General features: G+C 57.1%; 4 protein-coding genes across 4 annotated transcripts; all 4 read left to right on the top strand.

Annotated features, from left to right (window-relative positions):
• Nucleotides 1-1,840: 1,840 nt before the first annotated feature.
• Nucleotides 1,841-3,535, top strand: CH63R_04309 (uncharacterized protein; the record flags this gene model as incomplete). Its single annotated transcript, XM_018299284.1, has 2 exons — nucleotides 1,841-2,426; nucleotides 2,490-3,535. 2 exons carry the CDS (start codon nucleotides 1,841-1,843, stop codon nucleotides 3,533-3,535), a joined length of 1,632 nt encoding a protein of 543 aa, XP_018160530.1.
• A 5,127-nt stretch (nucleotides 3,536-8,662) lies between these two features.
• Nucleotides 8,663-11,621, top strand: CH63R_04308 (Fungal specific transcription factor; the record flags this gene model as incomplete). Its single annotated transcript, XM_018299283.1, has 5 exons — nucleotides 8,663-8,863; nucleotides 8,947-9,074; nucleotides 9,140-9,204; nucleotides 9,258-10,830; nucleotides 10,904-11,621. 5 exons carry the CDS (start codon nucleotides 8,663-8,665, stop codon nucleotides 11,619-11,621), a joined length of 2,685 nt encoding a protein of 894 aa, XP_018160529.1.
• Nucleotides 11,622-12,574: 953 nt separating this feature from the next.
• CH63R_04307 (ATP-dependent metallopeptidase HflB) lies at nucleotides 12,575-15,364 on the top strand (the record flags this gene model as incomplete). Its single annotated transcript, XM_018299282.1, has 2 exons — nucleotides 12,575-14,474; nucleotides 14,556-15,364. The coding sequence occupies 2 exons, from the start codon at nucleotides 12,575-12,577 to the stop codon at nucleotides 15,362-15,364; spliced, it is 2,709 nt and encodes a 902-aa protein (XP_018160528.1).
• Nucleotides 15,365-17,423: 2,059 nt separating this feature from the next.
• CH63R_04306 (Anion exchange family protein) lies at nucleotides 17,424-19,629 on the top strand (the record flags this gene model as incomplete). The annotated part of the gene is made up of 4 exons (XM_018299281.1): nucleotides 17,424-17,668; nucleotides 17,865-18,101; nucleotides 18,158-18,645; nucleotides 18,713-19,629. The coding sequence occupies 4 exons, from the start codon at nucleotides 17,424-17,426 to the stop codon at nucleotides 19,627-19,629; spliced, it is 1,887 nt and encodes a 628-aa protein (XP_018160527.1).
• Between the last annotated feature and the right edge of the window lie 852 nt (nucleotides 19,630-20,481).

Raw genomic sequence — 20,481 nt, 5'->3', positions numbered from 1 at the left:
AGCATCGAGCCCTTTCCAAACCCCCGTCGGTATCCTACAGATTGTCGCGGCCCTGCGCGGAGGCGCAGCCGGCGAGTGTGTGGTTTGTTGTTCTAGTAGCGTCGAGGAAGGCCGTCACGGTTCGTAGGGCCGGGAGATCTTTTAGTCTAGACCTCTGTTAGTCTGCTTGGTATCCGTTCTTAGTGTCGTGGGCGAAACACAACGGTGCTAAAGTGGCTCGTCGGCTGCTCTACTGAGCGTGCGGGAATTGATTGCCCATTGGCACACACACACGGACCTTGGGCCTAATGAAAGCACATGGATGATGGCGCACGCGCGCCTTGCATCCGTACTCTCGCCCACATACGACGCGATGCAGGGCATTCCCGTCCAGTCCGGGGCTCAATTATTGCGCTCTGTTCGATGCTGCTACGTAAGGAGCCCTGTGTGCTGGGGACTTGGTCAGACTTTTCCCGTCCCATGTATCATCTCATTTCATCTCATGCTGCGCCGTCACGTCTCGCGCGAATCTGTCTCGTCTCTCAATCGCTCATCCTCATCCAGTCGTCTCTGTAGATACCTTAGTAACTGGTGGACATTTCCCCAATGTGTCTGATTCCAGCAAGACGGGTCTTGGTTGGCGAAAGGCACTGAACTTCGGGCACAGGCGCTGGCACAGGCGCCGGCACAGACGCTGGCGAACCTTTACTGAGATACCTACCCACCTGGGCACAGACATGGGCACCAAGAACAGGTACCGTTCTTTCCACGAGGTGGACACAGTGACACCTCTACCTCTTCCATTCTCTCCCTCTCACCTTGTGCCCCCTGTCCCTGTCCCTGAGCTTGGGTGGCCCCGCCCCTGTAGAAGTGGACCGTGGAACTGCTCACATCGACCTTTGTCGACCTCTGGTTGGCCAATGGGATACGGCGTCCGCCAACTAGTAGCCACTCGCCAATATCAAGCGAGATTATCGAAATCTTGCCGTCTGCGAGTAACTGCGACTGACTGGGCGGGTATGTGCCGCCGGGACCCCAAGTCGAAGCGCTCAACATCTGTGAGTGAAGGGGCTGCTGCTTGTTTTTTTGGGGTGAGGTTTTTGTTCTTTCTCTGCGTTCGGGGAGGGGGGAGAGGGGTTTACTCGAGCCATGCTTTTGGCCCCCGATGCTTATTATTATTATTCTCGTCGAGCCTGTGCACTCCACACCTACACCCCAAGGTGTCCATGTCCTTCTTTCCTTTCACTTTACTCTTTTCCCCCTCTGCCACCGTCAACATACGAGCGCCGCCATGCCATCGTCCTGATCCATCGGCCATGAAAACTGGCAGATGCAAGGGAGACAACGGATCTCGCCCACCAAAGACGAGAAACGGCTCAAAAGACACGTTGCTGCTGTCATCTTGAACACTGTCGGACGCACGCACTCTCACCAAACGGGATAGAGAAGCAGAGGGCTGGAAAGAGGGTGCAAACGAACGTCTGTTGATTCGGAACGCACGCGAAGTCAAGAGAAAGGGGGGTTTTCATTCGCGGCCCGCTGCAGGACACGCCACACCACCAGACGATGCCAGCTATCGACGCACGCTTGTTATGAGGACGCCAAGAATGGAATTCGAATAGATCGACGACTTCCCGCCCAAACACTCACATGCACACACGCACACACAGATACTCTCACACTCGTTGATCCAATACCAGTCACTCGTTACCTTGTTCTATCTTTATCTGCTTCGCCCTTAGCACCACCAGTATCGCCGCCAACGACTCGATTCGCCTCCCCCAGTTTACCAAAAAAAGACGACCAACCAGACCGAGCTGGTCAGCTCAGCCTCTCGGCACTACGCCACCCCATCCACGCCATGGCCAAATCACTGCGCGGGTCTTCACTCCCTCAGGCCCGCTCCCACCATCACAATCATTACCATCTACACGACAAACGCGCCGCCACTCCTGGGAATGCCCATCACCACCAACATCGACAACTCAACGACGATCCCAGTTCGACTCCCAGCCCCGACATCCAATCGTCAACCACCTCAGGTCCTAAGGTAGTCGTACAGACCGTCTCGCTCGTTCAAATAGTAGATGCCTCTGGCATCCCCATCGAAGTCCAGACCATCTTTCCAACATCCGCCACCGTGGATGCCGAACCGGCCACCAGTGCCGCCCTGGGCTTCTCAATTGCTGCGGCGCCATCGTCGTCGTCGTCTTCGTCGTTGTCCACCGGCGACCCGACCTCGGAGTCATCCACCACCACCATCACCTCCTCTTCCTCCAACGATGCCTCGCTGTCCACGCCGGCCGCGACGACATTGTCACCTACGGACCCTTCCGCCAGTCAGGAAATCTCCCTGACGTCCGATCCTTTGACTACCACGCTAGCACCCTCGGCACCGGCGCCGTCACTCTACCTAACGTTGAGTGGTCAGTCAAACTCGACGATTTGTACGTGATCCCCTCTTGTCTTCCGTTTCCCCCGCCGGACGAATTTGGCTGACCAGCCCCTAGCATTCCTTACTTCAACGAACTCCTCTTCAACATCAGTCTCTACCACAGCCACTTTAACGAGCCAGCTTTCATCTGGCACAAGCAGCGTAACGTCTTCAGTGCTTTCTTCCCTCTCTTCGACATGGGACTCGATTTCCGATTCAACGTCGAGCACCGGTGGACCGAGCACTTCCACCTTTACCACGAGCGCCTCGTCGACGCTGGAGCCAACGGCCTCCGGAGACGGGACTGCAGGCGTCATTGGCGGCGGCGGCGGCGGAGCAGGCCAACCGACGGCAACGGCGACTTCCACGGCTGATGATTCCGACAGCGACGGCGCTTCTACGCCCACTGCGACCGTCGTTGGCAGTGTCGTAGGGAGCTTGGCCGGAGCAGCTTTTCTCGTGGTGTTGGTGTTCCTTGCCCTTCGCTGGAAGAAGCGTTCAGGTGGACGTTTCCGTCTCAGTGAAGCCAGCATGGGCAAGCGTGGCATCCTTACCGGTTCCCACGGTCCCGAAGGCGGCAACAGCAGCGGGATGATTCAGCGGTCATTGTCGTACGGCCCGACCGCCGCTGCGGCTGGAGCCGGAACCACCGCGGTAGCCGCTGCTCATAAGCCATTGTCACGAAGGGCCAGCGAACCCTCCGAAACAGGCGAAAAAGGCTTCGTCCGCGTGGCCGGCAGGAAACTGCCATCAGTGCTACAATCTGGGGGCGACGGCTACACCGATCCCCGCGAAGGTGCCTCAGGCGTTGGGGGTGCTGCAGGTACCACAAACGACGACGAATCGGTATATTATCGCGACTCGCAAGCCTTCTTCGACCCCGGTGGACAGACTCCTCGGCTCGCGCTCGGCTCGCCCATGAGACCGGTGAGCGGTGTCGTGATCCTCAAAGAGTCTCCGGCCCGGACACCCGTAACAGAGTCGGCCCCGTTTTCGGATCAAGACAATTCATTTGTCCCGTTAGCGCCCCCGGCCCGGGACCCCATTGGCCGGACCCTGCCGTCGCAGGACGGTTCTCGGGGTTCCCGAGGCTCGGGCTCGAGGTTCCATGAAGACATGTGAACCCCTTTTTATTCATCTTCCTTTCCTTCTTCTTTCTCTTTCCTTTTTCTCTTCTTTTTTTGAAACAACTGGCTGGCGACCGGCCGGCTTCAACATACCTGGACGCGTATTGTACATTCTCACCATCTTTGGACGATAATCATTAGTATCTATTCGGGGCGGAGGTTTCTTTTTATCATCATCTATGCGGCTCTACGACGGCATATGGATCGGCGTTGACAGTTTTCCTCTTCTCCTTGTTCCTTTTCTCGCCCTAGCACGTGCGATACGAGCCTGTTATCCAGCAGAGCGGAAGCGAGGTCGATCCCTCGAGAATGAAATGGGAGGGGGTCCGGGCCGAGACGTGTGCGCGACGGCTTTGCACCGCAACGGCATAAAAAGATGCGGCAGGATACGAGGTGGGGGCAAGCGTTGGCTTGTATGTAGATAGGATCTGGCCTCGGGCCGCGTAGGAGAGAAGGGCAAAGAGGAGACTGCCTTGGGGGTCACGGCCACGAAGGAAAGAAGTCTAAATGCCTCTGCTGCGATGCATATACAACCCTGCTTCATGCGCAGGGTGTCACTGTCAATATACACGGGCCCAATGTGATGACACTTACATCTTTGCTTGGCTGACTTGTGATATGGCTGATGCGCCGCGCCCATCCGATCACTCTAGCTGGGCGACGAGGATGACGCCTGTAGGACGGAAGGTGGAGAGGATATGTTGCAGACGGAGTAAGAGAAGGGGCACCGGAAGTGCGGGCTGTGGAGGGGATGGATCGTTCGTCGTCTTTCAATGATGCGATCGATGGACGGGGCATCTTTCAGCCCGTTTGGGTCTTCAGGTTCAACTCTGGCGAGCTATCTCGGGCTGCCTCTCGCAGAACTCGGGTACCTAGCGCAGATTCGTGTTTGCGGGTTTGGTTTCTTCGACCCCAAAGGGAAGGAGGCGGTGCACAACAGCAAAAGGGGGCCCCCTTCCCTCTCTTCCCCCTTTCCCCGGGGGAAGGAAGGGGTGAGGATGAAGGGCAGGTTCCAGAGCCTGTGGGGGGTTCGCTTGCTCTTGAGTTTCTTGAGACAGACATGAAACGGACGGGTTGGGCCCAGCTACTCTTCCGTCCCGGATTCTCGTCATCGCTTGGACCCTGCATGACAAATTCCTTAATGTCTTTTATTTTTTTTTAATCAATTTTGATTTTGCTTCGAGCCGTCGCACACATGCGACGGCTTCTCGTCCCCGCCGCTGGGTAGAGCTCTCCTTCGTCACTCGTACAAGAGAGGCAACCAAAGCAGGTGGGACGTCCACATTTCAGGCGTTTATCGGTGTTTTTTTCCCCTCTCTTTTTCGGACCGTCCAATGTTGACGGGCTTTCGTCTAGGACACGGGATGAAACATCCTTGTGCTTTTCTCTCTCTCTCTCTCTCTCGTTCTTCCCTTATGCTTCTTCTGCACCTGCTCCGTGCCTCCGATTCACTACGGGCGAGCGTGATGATAACGATCGTCCGTCTCCAGTGAGATACCCGAGGCGGGCAGCTCCGATTCCGCTGCCGGTCATCATGTCGGCTGTGAGATGTCTAGTGTAGAGCGGGCCGGCTTGAGAAGGGGTGCGGTTGTCTTGAGTCTCAGCCCGACCACCTGGAGCCTCGCAGGCGCCTGATCTGCCCGTCCTCTTTCCGTATCCGTAGACACACGATAATGAGGATTGTCAGGCCAGAAGGGCCGGCCAGTGACGCCATCTGCCTCAGGGGCGGTCGAGGCGGGCCTCTCGCTGGTCGGTGCTCATTAAAGTCCGGCTACATGACACCGAGAGCTCGAGGTGCAACTGTCGAACCTAGGTAACATGGTGATATCTCCCCACTTCTCTCGATGCGGCGCAGCACCTCACCTCACACCCTCTTTCACGACTGTCCGAGGAGAGAATACTCAAGCCAGGCGGCGCTGGTTTTCGAGAAGCTTTTCGGGCAGGCGTCGCGGACACAGGCGCAACCATTTCGATTGTTGCGGTGGCGGCGGGACTTCGGAGCGAGGGCGCGAGGCGAGGGATCCCTGGACAGCACGTCTGGATGGAGGTCCTTTTGGGTGATCTTCTCGACGTCGTCAAATAATACGCGGGCCGTTCTCGATGGGGGGGCGGTCCCCCCTTGCTCTTACGATGGATGGGGTGAGCGGGATGGTGGGATGTGGGTGTTTGAAGCCCCTCTCCGAACCCCCTCCCAGATATCTGCACCGGCATGCTCGGATCGAACCAAACGGTCCAACGACTCCTCCCCTCCAAGTTTCCCCAAGACGGAAAGGGATTCCAGCCTCACCTTGCTGGTCGGGCTTACAAAAGAGGCCTCACTTGAGTATCGTGCCAGCAGGGACGTGGTAATAAGCTGTTACCATAGCTTCACGTGGGACGTTTTAAGAGCGGCGCTATATGCCGATAGGGCCCATCACGTCAACGCCGCCAATGCAGCCCGCGAACCGAGATAGATTTCGTTGCAGGCTCAAGCCGGTCAGGTTTTTTCTTGCATGCGCCTATGCGATACACATTCTCGGGGGTGAATGAGAGTTTGCGCGCATGTGTACGCCTGTCACATTAAGCACATCCTTGTCCCCATGGTCCAATCCCGTACTGGAGGCGGTGAAGGCGTCCGAGCCCGCGGTAAGGAGGTTTAGAGCCGTCAGGACAGATGGTAGCGAGGTGTTTTTGATGTAGGCGGACAGGCGTCCTTGTCATGTTCCTGCAGCTCGATGATGACGGACGGCGCCTCTCAACGTGGGCACTCGAGTAATGGATGAAGTCGGAGAACGTCGTTGGTGTACACAGTAAGTGTAAGAGATAGCAAGAGATAGAAAAAGAGGGAGATTGATTACACTAGGTTCCTGCTGGTGGTGACGGGGTGCGCCGCCATAGAAGAAGCCGCATGGACGACAGGTGGAGGGTAGGGCCTGTCAAGCCGATTCGGGAGAAAAGATTTGTCGGACGGCTCGCGCTCGACATGTTGCCGTTGCCGCGCCAGGGTTGCATACGTGACAAGAGAAAGAGCGACCAAGGGAGGGGGAGGGCTGAGAGCTGAGACGTGGCAAGAAAACCCCCGATATCAAGAAGAGGGTTGGCAGGTTGGGAAAGGTTGGGGGTAAGACGGCATGTGAGAGGAGGAAGGGAAGCTGAAAAGGCTCGAAAGGAAAACAGGCTCGGCATCCGCGAGACCGCCTTGGTCACGCATCTCATCTCGGCCTGTTGATGTGAAAAGATTGAGGCAGGATTATCCACTAGGAAGTTTGTGGTTGGCCATACCAATCCCCTGGGCAGGCAGTCGACGGGATCTAGTACTAGTAAGTGCATCGTCTCACTCCTCCCATGTCTTGTCATCGCATGGTGGCTTCCGCGGGGGGCCGTCCAAGTGCCGCCCGAAAATGAATCGTGATGAATGATTCATGTTGTCGATCGGCCAGTCGATGCGGCGCGGCGGGCGACCTATGGATGGGGGTTGGGACGAGAGAACCGTCTGCGCAGTTTGGCGTACAAATGGGAGACAATGGGGAGAGGAATGCATCCGCACTGCCGCCGCCACCACCAAGCATGGGAGCCGAGGATGTGTGCGGCGGTGGTTGCTGATATGTTCTAAGCGGAACGAACGGTATCGCATCGTGACATTTACACTTACACAGTAGACAGCTAAAAGTTGAAAGGAAGAGGAAGAGGGACAAAAAGAGGGAACCTAAAATAGCAACTAGGCTTTCGCGACTGAAGAACGTGGCAATACAAAGTCCGAGGTGCGGGCTACGTGAGAGATGCGGTACAGGCTAGGTAAGAAATGGGACTTGGTCTCATCATCCTCAACATTCCATTCCATCCTTCTCTCCTCGCGACGGGGGGATTGGATGGGATGCCATCGCCACATCCCTGTTCCTCATTCTCACCCGCCTGCACCCTTCTAGTTCTCTCTGGGCCACCTGTGTGGTGCAGCATCCCATGCCTTGGCCCCCTCCCCCCCTTTCCCGCTCCCCCTGTTCACAGTTTCCCCCAAGTATCGTTGGGCGCGCCCAAAGCCCCCCACCTCCAGCTACGCCCCCCTCTCCGACCAATGCTGCTCCAGTGTCACTGCAAGCACACTGACGGACGAGTCTGCAATTCTGTAACGCCTTTTACCCCCTCCCAAGTGGTATAGGTACGAGGAACTGCCCACACCAGGGGGGGAGGGGGGAGGAGGGAGGAGGGGATGGGATGGGAGGGACGGTTGTAGGACGACGATAGGTAACCCTACCTAGGTAGGCAATGCAATTGATTATGTGATACCATACCGCCGCCATGTCGTTCTGCTGTGCTCATTTGATCCATCTCCCTCCGTCCGTCCCATCATCCTTCTTTTCTACCAATTCCCTCTCTTCTTCTACTCCCCTCTTCTGTCTTTCTCCCAAAATTTCACATCCTCTCGGACGTCTGAACGTGACACCCCTCCGCTTCGCTTTTTCACCATCTCCAGATCGAAATCCCTCTACACCACGTCCGCATCGCCTCACGCCAACGCACCCGGACTCACTCACGCGTCGATAGGATCGCCGCAACTCGGCCACCTCGCTCCTTCAACCACCTACCTATCTATTAGTGAAGGCTTCAAAAGACTGGACGAGACAGCGCCACTGGACAGCGGTTCTAGACCAGGCCTAAAAACGAGAGCTTCCAAGTTCCAGCTCTCAGTTCCTTCTGGTCCGCCACGGCATTCGAACTGCCTACACATCCACACTGGGCGTTAACAAAGTCAACGCAAGCCACCGCATTTGCCGAGCGAATGACAGAAGCCTTCAGGCCGCCGCTACGCTAGCTGTCTTGCGCTACTAGCTCTGCTTGCAAATCCCCCAATTACATTCGTGACGGGTCGACTTGTTCTAGCTCCTTTTTCACTTCTCTCGTAATTACTCGAAATCCCCATCCTTCTCCTCTCCGCCTCCAACATTTCCGATCTGTGCTCGTGCCCGACGCTCTCTCGCCGTTCTCACCGCTTCGACGACTACAACGCGACGACGCGACGACGCTTGTCCCACACCTACCGGCGCCCCTCACCGTAGCAGGACATCACACCCCCCAACGGACCCGATCTCGACTCGATCCGCAGGAGCGTGATCCTCGGTGAAGGCCGACAACCAGTTCGTCCAACATGGACCACATGGGCTTCCAGATGCCGCACATGGGGGGACCGCCCCCCATGATGAACCAGCCGCCGCAGATCTTTGGGTCCTATACCCCCGACGGCTTGCCCGTCCAGCACATGCCCCCCGATCTCGCCGCCCACATGTTCGGTGACCCTTCGACCCTGCTTGACGATGCGAACGAGGCAAAGAGAAGAAGAATTGCGCGGGTAAGCACCCCAAAGCCGCCTCCGGATCCCGCCGGTTTTCCCCGTCTTCCTGAGTAGAACGCTTACGCCTCGTGTGCACGCAGGCTTGTGATATGTGTAGGAAGAAGAAGATCAAGTGCGACGGCAAGATGCCCGCCTGCAGCCACTGCATAAACTACAAGACGGATTGCGTTTTCACCCAGGTTGAGAAGAAGCGCAATCCACCAAAGGGGTACCTACACCCAGCTAGCTACCATCCCGCCCACTGCCGCGTCAACCGGACTAACAGACTGTCAGAGCCAAGTACATCGAAGGCCTCGAGAATCGTTTGGGTCGCATGGAGAACCTGCTGAGGCTTTCCGGTGTGTAAGCCCAACCGTTTCCACCTCTGACGCAAGACTAACGGGCAACGTAGGTCTCCTCGGTGAAGACGACGATGGCGACACGGATCTTGGCACACTCGAGAAGCGCCTGGCCGAGAAACAACACCAGTCGAGACAGGCCTCTCAAGTTGCGTCTAACCCGACTTCGCCGTCGCAGGCTACATCGGGACAGAACGAGAACATGTCCACGCCGCACAGTGCCATTACGTCGCCCGAGCCGACCAAGGATTCCCACAGGGAGCACAAGGACGGCGACAGGCATCGGGCCTCGGTGTCCGAGGAGAAGGATAATGAGGAGGAGGTCGAGGCACTATCCGAGCTAATGTGCTCTCTGGTCACGAACCAAAGCGGCGAGACCCGCTACATCGGCTCTTCCTCCGGGTTTTCCATCTTTTCACCCAAGGGCATTCAGTGGGTGAACGAAAAGACGGGCGACAACTCTTTTCAGCAGATGATTTCCGAGGTGTCGCTTGACGACCACAAGTGGACCGCCTGGAAGCCCGAGGTTTTCAGCGATCTCTTCCGCCGTCCCATCTTCCGACCCTTGCCTCCCAAGGCCGAGGCATTGTCTTTGCTGAAGGACTTCTTCGAGAACTTCAATTGCATGTTCCCCTTGTTCCACCAGCCGACCTTTATGCATCTGGTTGAACGGCAGTATTCCGACGACCCCTACGAGGGTACCGGCTGGTGGGCCAGTTTGAACTGTGCCTTGGCTTTCGCCCACCGCCTGCGCGTCATGAGCAACCTCGTGCCACAGGAGGAGGACGATAAAGCCTGGGGATATATCAAGAATGCTTTGGGAACGTTTGCCGAGTTGACGATGCGCAACACAGACTTGCTGAGTGTCCAGGCCTTGCTCGGGATGGCCCTCTTTATGCAGGGGACCCCGAACCCGCAGCCCACGTTCCTTCTCGTCTCGACGGCCATTCGCCTGTCCCACACGATTGGCCTGCACAAGCGAGGAACGGGCTTCAACCTCAACCCCATCGAGATTGAACAGCGGAAGCGAGTTTTTTGGATCGCGTACATGCTGGACAAGGACATGTGTCTTCGGGCGGGCAGGCCGCCGGCGCAAGACGACAACGACATGAACGTGGAACTACCCGACGCCGATCCAGAAGACAACATCGGAAACATTCCGTTGGCCGACGGCAAGGGCAAGATGAACCTGTTCAGGGTCATGTGCGAGTTTGCGACCATCGAAAGCAAGGTGTACTCACGGCTCTACTCGACCAAGGCCACCAAGCAGTCGAGCGGAGAGCTGCTAAACACCATCGGAGAGCTGGACAAAGAACTCGAGGACTGGAAGGACAGTATCCCAATCGACTTCAGACCCGAGCACGAGATCAAGGCGTCGCACACGCCCCTGATTTTGCACGTCGTCATGCTTCATCTGACCTACTACAACTGCCTGACGACAATCCACCGTATGTCGGTACATCACGGCTACTGGACAAGTCGACTGTCCAATTATGCCATCCAGGGGCTCAACGCCAAACCCTTGAATCCGCGTGTCTTCGCCTCTGCGGCTCTTTGTACCGCCGCTGCGAGGGCTTCGATCTCGCTTCTGAAGTACATGCCGCAAGGGGACTCTCCGAGTGTTTGGTGCGTGGACCAATTTCATCTTGCTACACTTTTTTTTTGGAGGTGTAATATCCTGGCTAACTGTGATATACAGGCTCATTATATACTTCCCGGTGTCGGCATTGATGACGCTTTTTGGAAACATTTTACAAAACCCCATGGATCCGAGGGCCAAATCGGACACGAGGCTGATGAACTTGGTCGTCAATTTCCTGTCCATGTTGGGGCAAGAGGCCGAGACTGGCGGTGTCCACCGCATGCTGGGTGTCTGCTCCGAGTTTGAGAGGATAGCAAAGCTCGTCATCGAGAAGGCGGAAAAGGAGCAGTCCTCACGCAGGAAACGAAAGAGCGACGCCGCTCCAAAGTCGACGTCGAGCCCCGCCGCATCCAGTCACACGCCTCGACCGATGTCTGTGACGACGCCGACCCCTCACAGCATGCACGCGACGGCGACACCTTCCACCACGAATGGCCAGCTGTCGCCCGACTTTAACGGCGAGGCCAACCGCCGGAGGCATGCCTTCAGCCCCATGCAGACGACTTCGATGCGAGAGCCATCGCCGGCTCTGCCATCCGCTGGCTGGCCGCAAGAGTTCAATATCCCGGACCAGACGAACTTTGGCAACTTTGCAGAGATGACAGGGTTCGGCGGGCCCCAGAACCCGCGGTCGCCGGCGGTAAATCTAGGTGCTCCTTTCCAGCAGCCCCTCTTGCCTCAAGACTTGTTCTCACTCCCCATGACGCTGGACTGGGACTGGGCCGAGATGAGCGGCGGCGCCTACCCGACTGTGGAGAATGGCAACGTGGGTTGAGACAGCGGTATATGCGAGTGCGACGCGGTGAGATGATTTATTGGGGCAATGTGTTACGACGGATGTGGTGGGCAGGATCCAAAGGCTGCATAATGTACAATGAGACGAAATCACGAACCTTGAACGCATGTATGAGTAATCGACCTGCTTGAGGCGGGAAGTTGCGTTACGGCCTTGGGGCCTGAAAGAAATCGGCGCGCGATGCTATGCATCGCCATAGAGTGTTGGAATAGGTGTAGAACCAACCAAAAAATACAGACGGGGATGGGATGACTGGGTCATTCGACATTTTAATTCGACATGGTTGTTTGTGATTGAGAATGTGGGATGAGCCAACACAAATGCACCCTCACACAAGTGGGATCGAATACTTAGGTTCTCGACACTGGAAACGTACCTACGTAAACGAACGGGAGCCTGGAACTTAAATGCAGGTGTCATTTCATATTCGGAGTTTGCGGCGGAAGGATTCTGCCGTCCGTCCTAGACCCACGGGGGCCATGGCAGCGGACGGAGTTTGGCAGTCACGTGCGGCCGCCAAAATCTCGGCCGGCGGCGATGGAGCCCCGACATGAACTCATCACTCTGGGAGCTTTTGCCATCGTCCCAGTCATCCCGGGAAAGCCTAGTCCCATTACCAACCACTCTTGGTACGAACATTTCCACAACCACCACCACCACCACCACCGCCACCACTACGGACTTTCGCAAACCCACCGCGGCCGGTGCTCTCCATCGCCCATTTGAAAACCATTGACCGTTTCTTGTTTTCCCCTTACCCGACCACAGTTCCAACGACCAGCAGAGCGCATCAATGAGATAGCACATCGCCATACGCAGTGAACACTACTCCTCCTCGGCCCCGGTCGTCCCGCCTTTCGTCACCCCACGACACACATACACATATACACACATACGCATACACGTACACACACATATCCACGCACAACACAATGGCGAGGTTTCTACGCCAGTCTGCACAGCTCTCGCGGGCTGTGAGACTCGCGCAGCAGCCGGCGGTGACCCGAATGCGATTCCAGCCGTCGAGAATAGCACGACTCGGCCAGCAAGCTCCGCTCGCCTGCTACCGATCGCGGTTCTACTCGACCAACGGCCCCCAGCCGCCGAATAATGAAAAAGACCCCAACGAGAAGAAGCCCGAGAAGGAGGAGCAACAGCAGCAGCAGGACCCGGCCAAGCCTCAGCTATCCAAGGAGGAGCAAATACGCAAGGAGTGGCCGCTGCCCGAGGGATGGGTGTATCTCACGGAAGAGGAGCTCGGGATGATGCGTACAATGGCCGAGAACGGCAGACTGCCACAATTCCAGAAGGAATTCTTCATCAAGAGTGTGGAGGAGATGAAGCTGCTCGGAGTTCCCAATGAATTGCGGGAACTCCTGACGTCGCTGAAGGAGCGCAAGCTGAAGATGACCATCACCGACATCTCCAAGATCCTCCGCATTTCGACGCAGGTCGCAAAGAGATTCTCCGACTACGAAGCCACGGTATTGATGCGCGAGGAGCAGGATCCCAACAAGCAAAAGCAGGATGGCGCCAAGGACTCCGAGCAGGGGAACGAGCAGAAGGATGGACGCAACGGTCAGGAGAACGAGGGCGGTCCTGGCGGGCTCGGCGGCAAGAAATGGATTTTTGGCGTTTTCGGCACGGGTGACCTGATTGTGGCCTCCCTCGTTTGGGTTGTTGTCTACCCCTTCTTCGAGTCGATGATATTTGGCCAAGAGAAGGAGATAACATGGCAGGAGCTGCGGAGAAGCTTCCTGGACAAGGGCTTGGTCAACAAGTTTGTCGTCATCAAAAATCCCGGCCGCGTCCGCGTCGAGCTGAACCGCGAGGGAGTGCAGTCGGTCTACGGCGGCAACGAGGGCATCAACCCCGACGTGCATTACTACTTCTCCATCGGTTCCGTGGAGATGTTCGAGAGGCAGCTTGAGGAGGCTCAGAGAGAGCTCGGCATCCCCGCCGCAGAACGCATCCCGGTCAGCTACGCCAGCGAGGGCGGTTTCATGCCCCTCGTCTACGCTTTTGGTCCCACCCTCCTCCTGGTTGGTCTTCTGTACTACACAACGAAGCAAATGGGTGGACGCGGAGGCAACCAGATGTTTGGGTTCGGCAAGAGCAAGGCCAAACGATTCAACCACGAGACGGCCATTAAGGTCAAGTTCAGCGACGTTGCCGGCATGGATGAGGCCAAGACGGAAATTATGGAGTTCGTCAGCTTCCTGAAGACGCCCGAGCGCTTCGAGAGGTTAGGCGCTAAGATCCCGCGCGGTGCCATCCTGGCCGGGCCTCCGGGAACCGGTAAGACGCTGCTCGCTAAGGCCACGGCCGGCGAGTCGGGCGTGCCCTTCTTCAGCGTCAGCGGCTCCGAGTTCGTCGAGATGTTCGTCGGCGTCGGTCCTTCCAGAGTGCGCGATCTGTTCGCGACGGCGCGGAAGAACGCTCCTTGTATCATCTTCATCGATGAGATCGACGCCATCGGCCGGTCGAGACAGGAGGGCAACCGTATGGGCGGCAACGACGAGCGCGAGGCGACGCTGAATCAGATCCTTACCGAGATGGACGGCTTCAACACGCAGGAGCAGGTGGTGGTGCTCGCGGGTACCAACAGAGCCGACATCCTCGACAAGGCACTGATGCGTCCCGGCCGTTTCGACAGACACATCTTTATCGACCGGCCGACGATGAAGGGCCGTCAGGACATCTTCAAGGTGCACCTGGGCAAAGTCGTCACCAAGGAAGACATGGATCACCTAACGGGCCGCCTGGCTACGCTGACCCCTGGCTTCTCGGGTGCCGACATTGCCAACGCCGTCAACGAGGCAGCACTGATTGGTAAGTTTTTTCCCTTTTTTACATCATTCTGATTCTCCTTGTTGTGGTATTATGAAACTCTTTTGCTAATCCCTCGCTCAGCCGCCCGTGCCAGCGCCGACTCTGTGGAGATGATTCACTTTGAGCAGGCCATTGAGCGTGTCATCGGAGGTCTCGAGCGCAAGTCACTCGTGCTCAACCCGCAAGAGAAGAAGACGGTGGCCTACCACGAGGCGGGCCACGCCATCTGCGGTTGGTTCCTTAAGAACGCCGACCCCCTCCTCAAGGTGTCAATCATCCCGCGCGGACAAGGTGCGCTGGGCTACGCGCAGTACCTGCCGCAGGGAGACGCGTACCTGATGACGGTGGAGCAGCTGATGGACCGGATGGCGATGACGCTGGGCGGGCGCATCTCGGAGGAGCTTCACTTCCCGACAGTCACAACGGGTGCCAGCGACGACTTCCGCAAGGTCACGCACATGGCGCGCAAGATGGTGACACAGTGGGGCATGTCGGAGAAGGTCGGCCCCCTGCACTTTGACGACGACCCGAACACGCTCCAGAAGCCGTTCGCCGAGGCGACGGCGCAGGCGATTGATGCCGAGGTGCACCGGATCGTGGAGGAGGCGTACAAGCAGTGCAGGGACCTGCTGACGGAAAAGAAGGCTGAGGTCGGCATCGTGGCAGAGGAGCTCCTGAAGAAGGAGATGCTGACGCGCGACGACCTGGTCCGGCTTCTCGGACCCAGGCCTTTCGGCGACAACCAGGAGTTTGAAAAGTACTTTGGAGGCCAGGGACAGAAGAGCGCGCCGCCGCCGTTCCCGGCGGAGGAGATTGACAACCCGCCCGAGCAGCCACCCGTCCCGCCCGCGCCAGCATTCAAGAGCCTCGAGGATGCGCCGAGGAGATGAGCCCAGCCAACCAGTGGATGAGGCGAACTGTGGAAGCGATATGACCCGGGACCCCAGCGTCGACAATTGTAATTTAACTTTTTTTCTTCTCCGATTTTATCTGTTCTCCCGTATCCCCCCCCCCCCCCCAAAAAAAAAAAAGGTTCCCAGAACGGCTCTCAACTCTTTTGTCTTCATGGCGGCAGTGTTGGTTTATTAGAAAAAGGCATCATCACCATCGGCGGCCGGAGTAGACAGGAGGGAACGATTTGAAACATGTACTTGTAGGACTGTAGATACAACAACCTCTCTAGCTTTAGGCTGACACACACTGTCTCTTTTTCTCTTTCTCTGTCCCTCATTCTCGGAGAGGAGGGAAGAGTAATGGCGGAACGCTCTGCGAATGGGGGTCAAAGATGATAAGCCATTCGCTACTGTGCATGCCGTGACGTGACAAGCGCAAAAAGGGACGAAGGAACAGGTGGTGGGATCAAGGCGCGATCCTGTCGGTCGGCGAACGTTGGCGTGGACAGTAGTGGACTGGATCTCGGCGGACGTTTCCGCAAACATGAAGCCCGAATCCGCCGTTGCTCAAGCATCACACATTCAGATCCACACGTTGAGGATCGTGTATCACTCCGGAAGGGTGGCCGAGTTGGTTATGGCGCCAGGTTAAGGTCAGCTTAACATCTGTTTCCTGGTGGGGCAACCCGCGCGAGTTCGAGTCTCGTCCCTTTCATTTTTTCCTCATGCTGCCTCTTTTTACATTGCATCACTGTTTGGCTGGTGGATGGTTAGCAAGCTCTGACTTTACCGAGACGGAAGAACACATGATGGGTGGCATGAAAACCAGAGAGTGTGTCCGTGTTGGCAACTGAAAATTGACTACACCTGTGGTTTGGAACGGGAAATAGGTACGGAGGACACGACTGAAGGCGCTGTGGTATTTAGTGGGCCAAGAGCGTTCTTCACGGCCGGCGCGACCAGAAAAAGCCCATACTGCCGTGTTGCCTGTCGAGTCCGTTGCGAAAAGCGCGCGCTTCTCTCTGCCCAAGCAGAATTTTGCTGCGTGCAGCCAATGAGTCGGTCTAATTCACCCTGTGTCCCAGGACGGGGATGTGCTAGGGGGTACGTAGCCATGGCGGTCCTTCTTGAGGTTCTTTGCATGGTTGGTTGTGAGGCATGGATGGGTACGTGAGTAGGTACCTAGTGTAGTGTAGTACACCTATCTAGTGTAGTGTAGTGTGATAGTCCCTAGGTAGGCTGGGCGGTTTACATTGCACTAGGAAGTGTCTCCCACAAGCGTTGGAGGCAGCATGATGCACGTGGCGACTCTTTTTGCACCGGCGAAATGCTGACTCGAGGCGATGACGGTAAGGGGAGAAGCCTTCCGTCATGACTTTTCCGAAGTTCTAAAGTCCTGGAAACATCTTTCCTCTGCAACTTACAGATGCATGCTCTCGAGATCAACTGTGGCAGTAGTACCTAGGCAGAGAAAGATAACAACAGGGTCCAGCCGGGCGCGGGGCCGTCCGTGTCTTGATTTCCCGTCCTCTGCGGGCCAATCCCGATCGGGCGTTTCCTTACAAAACTCGTCGCTACCTTTTACTCTTCTCTCATTCCACCTCCTCTCCTCCTCCTGCTCCGATACCCACAATAACAATTACAATCACCCCTCGACGACTTTCCAGGACCAGGATCGGAGTACCTTTGCTCTTTGTTGCTGAGAGGTACCTTATGGCCGATCGGGGGGGGGGACTCGGTGTACAACTTTAAATACAACCCGCAATCCGCCTACGAGTCGGGGGCCAAGAGTTCATCATCGGTATCCAGACATTCTGCTTTCTTGGCCGACATGATCACGCATCGGCCTCTACTCGCGTATCGTTCAAGTCGTTTTGCTGTTTTCGCCTAGTCCAGTCGCTGCGCATCTTCTCTGACGCCTTGCGAAATCGCCATTCCCGCTCTTCGTTCCAGTCGCAGCCGAGCTCGGGTTTGCCAACAAGAAAGCGTTGAGAAACAGCCTGGACACCCAAGATTGGTCCTCTAGACAGAGACTGTGTCTTCCTGCTCGACCACCATGGGTGCCAACCCCGAAGAAAAGTCGGTCCTGCCGACGCGCCACCTTACGCCCGGCCGCCGGGACGCCACCCGGGCCGACGACAACGGCGCCGCTGCCGCTACCGGCGCAGGTTGGTGGAAGGTGAAGTTGTTCCGCGGCATGGTCAACGACATCCGCCGCCGGGCGCCCTTTTACGTCAGCGACTGGGTCGACGCCTGGGACTACCGCGTGGTGCCGGCCACGGTCTACATGTATTTTGCAAAGTATGTGCTGCCACTGCCGTCACTGGCTGTCGTATTTATTGTTCTTATGGATTCGAGTGACCGCCCCTGCCGGCCCCCGGTCGCCTGTCTGCTCTACCCTGCCCCTTTTCGATACAATTATCGTCTCCTAATGTCTCGTTTCTCAAGCCACTGCTATTCTGGAGCAAAATACCGACACTGACACGCCTCGTTGCAGCATCCTGCCAGCCCTGGCCTTCTCCCTCGACATGTTCACGAGCACGGGCTCGACGTACGGCGTCAACGAGGTCCTGCTGGCCTCCGTTCTCGGCGCCGTCGTGTTTGCTCTGTTGGCGTGCCAGCCCCTGGTCATCGTCGGCGTCACCGGCCCCATCACCGTCTTCAATTACACCGTGTACGACATCATGAAACCGACTGGCGTCAATTACCTTGCTTTTATGTGCTGGATCGGGATGTAAGTGCCATCGCCCCCCACCCCATTCAAGCTAGACGTTGTCTCACACAGTTCAGATGGTCCTTGGTGTTCCACTGGATCCTTGCCATCACCAACTCGTGCAACTGGCTACGCTACGTGACGCGCTTTCCCTGCGACATCTTTGGCTTCTATGTCGCCTTCATCTACCTCCAGAAGGGCATCCAGGTGCTTGATAGGCTGGGCGACGCCGAGCCCTTTTACCTCTCCATCGTCGCCTCGCTCCTTGTCTTCATGGTCGCCTACGCCTGCGCCGGGATTGGCGGCAGCGGTCTGTTCCACCACCACGTGCGTGTCTTTCTCAAGGACTACGGTACGCCTCTCACCCTCATTTTCTTCACCGGCTTCGTCCACATCGGAAGGATGCAGCCTGTTCATCTGGAGGTGCTGCCGACGGGCATCGCCTTCATGCCGACGGCCGACAGGAGCTGGCTCGTCGACTTTTGGAACATCGGTGTTGGAGACATCTTCCTGGCCATCCCGTTCGCCATCCTGTTGACCATTCTGTTCTGGTTCGATCACAACGGTACGTACTCCTTCTGGTCCCCGACCGCCCCCGACCTTGCAAGTATATGACTGACGCGAGGCCACAGTCTCTTCTCTCATCTCACAGGGGACCGAGTTCCCCCTCAAGAAGCCGGCCGGGTTCCACTGGGACTTGTTCCTGCTCGGCCTGACGACGGGCGTCGCCGGAATCCTAGGCCTGCCGTTTCCGAACGGCCTCATCCCCCAGGCGCCGTTCCACACCGAATCCCTGACGGTTAGAAAGTCGCAGGCCGAATTGGATGACAAGGGCGAGTTCAAGGGCAGCTATGTAATCAAGGCCTCCCACGTCGTTGAGCAACGCGTCTCGAATCTGGCCCAAGGTCTCCTTACGCTGGGCACGATGACGGGCCCGCTGCTCGTCGTCCTCCACCTGATCCCGCACGGCGTGCTGGCGGGGCTCTTCTTCGTCATGGGTGTTCAGGCGCTCGAGGGCAACGGCATCACGCTCAAGATCCTCTTCCTCCTGCGCGATAAGAGGCTGACGCCGCCGGGGCACCCACTGAAGCAGATCCGACGGCGGCGCGCCATCTGGGAGTTCGTCGCCATCGAGCTCGTCGGGTTCGGCGCAACCTTCGCCATCACCCAGACGGTTGCGGCGGTCGGCTTCCCGGTGTTCATCATGCTCCTCATTCCCATTCGTGCCTCACTGCTGCCGCGGTGGTTCTCGGCCGACGAGCTGAACGCGCTCGACGAGCCCACGGCGTCGCCTTTCACCATGGAGGGCATCGGTGGGGCGTACGGCAACGCGGACGCGGGCAACGACTCGGATGGGACGCAGGTGTCTGGAGACAGCGATGGCAATGGCGAGGGCAGGCCGGGACCGGGAAACAGTGACGGCGTCTTTGCGCCGGCAGCCGCGCCGGGCAGGAGCCGAGAAGACGTGGCGGAGCTCGGGCAATCCCAGAGCGTGGAGAGCGCGAACCCCACCACGAGAAGAGGTAGACACGCCGCCACGGCGAACTAATTTTGGAGACACAGGGGATCATATGAGTGTGATTGACATATAAGGAGGTGGGTAGATGGGGTACGTGGTGCGTAGATTAGGAATAGACAACGACTCGAGAGCAGCTCGTCTGTTTAGAATCAACCCTCGGGACAAAGACAAAAAGTAAAGAAACCTGGTTGGCCAGTGGAGCGGTTCAAAATCTGTGCGTCTGTACGACAAGATCCGTCCGACACGGCCCAGCTAATCGCTAATGGAATTGACACATGGGCAGCATAGAATCCAGGCGTGCATCAGGTCAAAGATGTGTGCAAATACTCGGCTCAACGAGCCCCGCCAACCCGTTTAGGCAAGCCGGTCGTCTGTGATTGGACGTCCTCGTTACAGTGGGAGAAGGGAGGCGTTTTGTGTTTTTAGCATGTCGTGGGTGCCTACGTATTTTTCGAGTAAGTTGAGGGCAAACAGCAAGGGGACGACTTAGTTAGCTGCCTACCGGGACCTTATAAAAAACAACATCAGCGAGTCCCTAGCGACTCTTCGGGACTCGCTGAAGATAGGTACTGTTTGGTTCGGAAAGAGAGACCAAGTCGAGACGTTGGAATTAAGGATGCGGCGGTGGTCTGTGCGTAATGCCACACCTCTTCTCCCCCTTCTTCCCCATTCCGTCCTCAACTTCTCCAGTATCCATACTTCCTACCTGCATCTCCAGCTGGTAAAATACCTCTCAGCAGCAGCATCAAAACCTCAGCCAGATTTCAGCCCGTTGAGCCGTTGAGGTGGGGTAGTCAGCCACCCACCATCATGCACCGCACTTTAACGCGCCTGCCGCCGACGCGCAGCTGATCATGTTGGTCCAGAGTCTTTCTCCCACCC

This window comes from Colletotrichum higginsianum, chromosome 3 (assembly GCF_001672515.1).
Source record: "Colletotrichum higginsianum IMI 349063 chromosome 3, whole genome shotgun sequence".
Classification (NCBI taxonomy): Eukaryota; Fungi; Ascomycota; class Sordariomycetes; order Glomerellales; family Glomerellaceae; genus Colletotrichum; species Colletotrichum higginsianum.
This window is presented reverse-complemented; position numbering and strand designations above follow the sequence as displayed.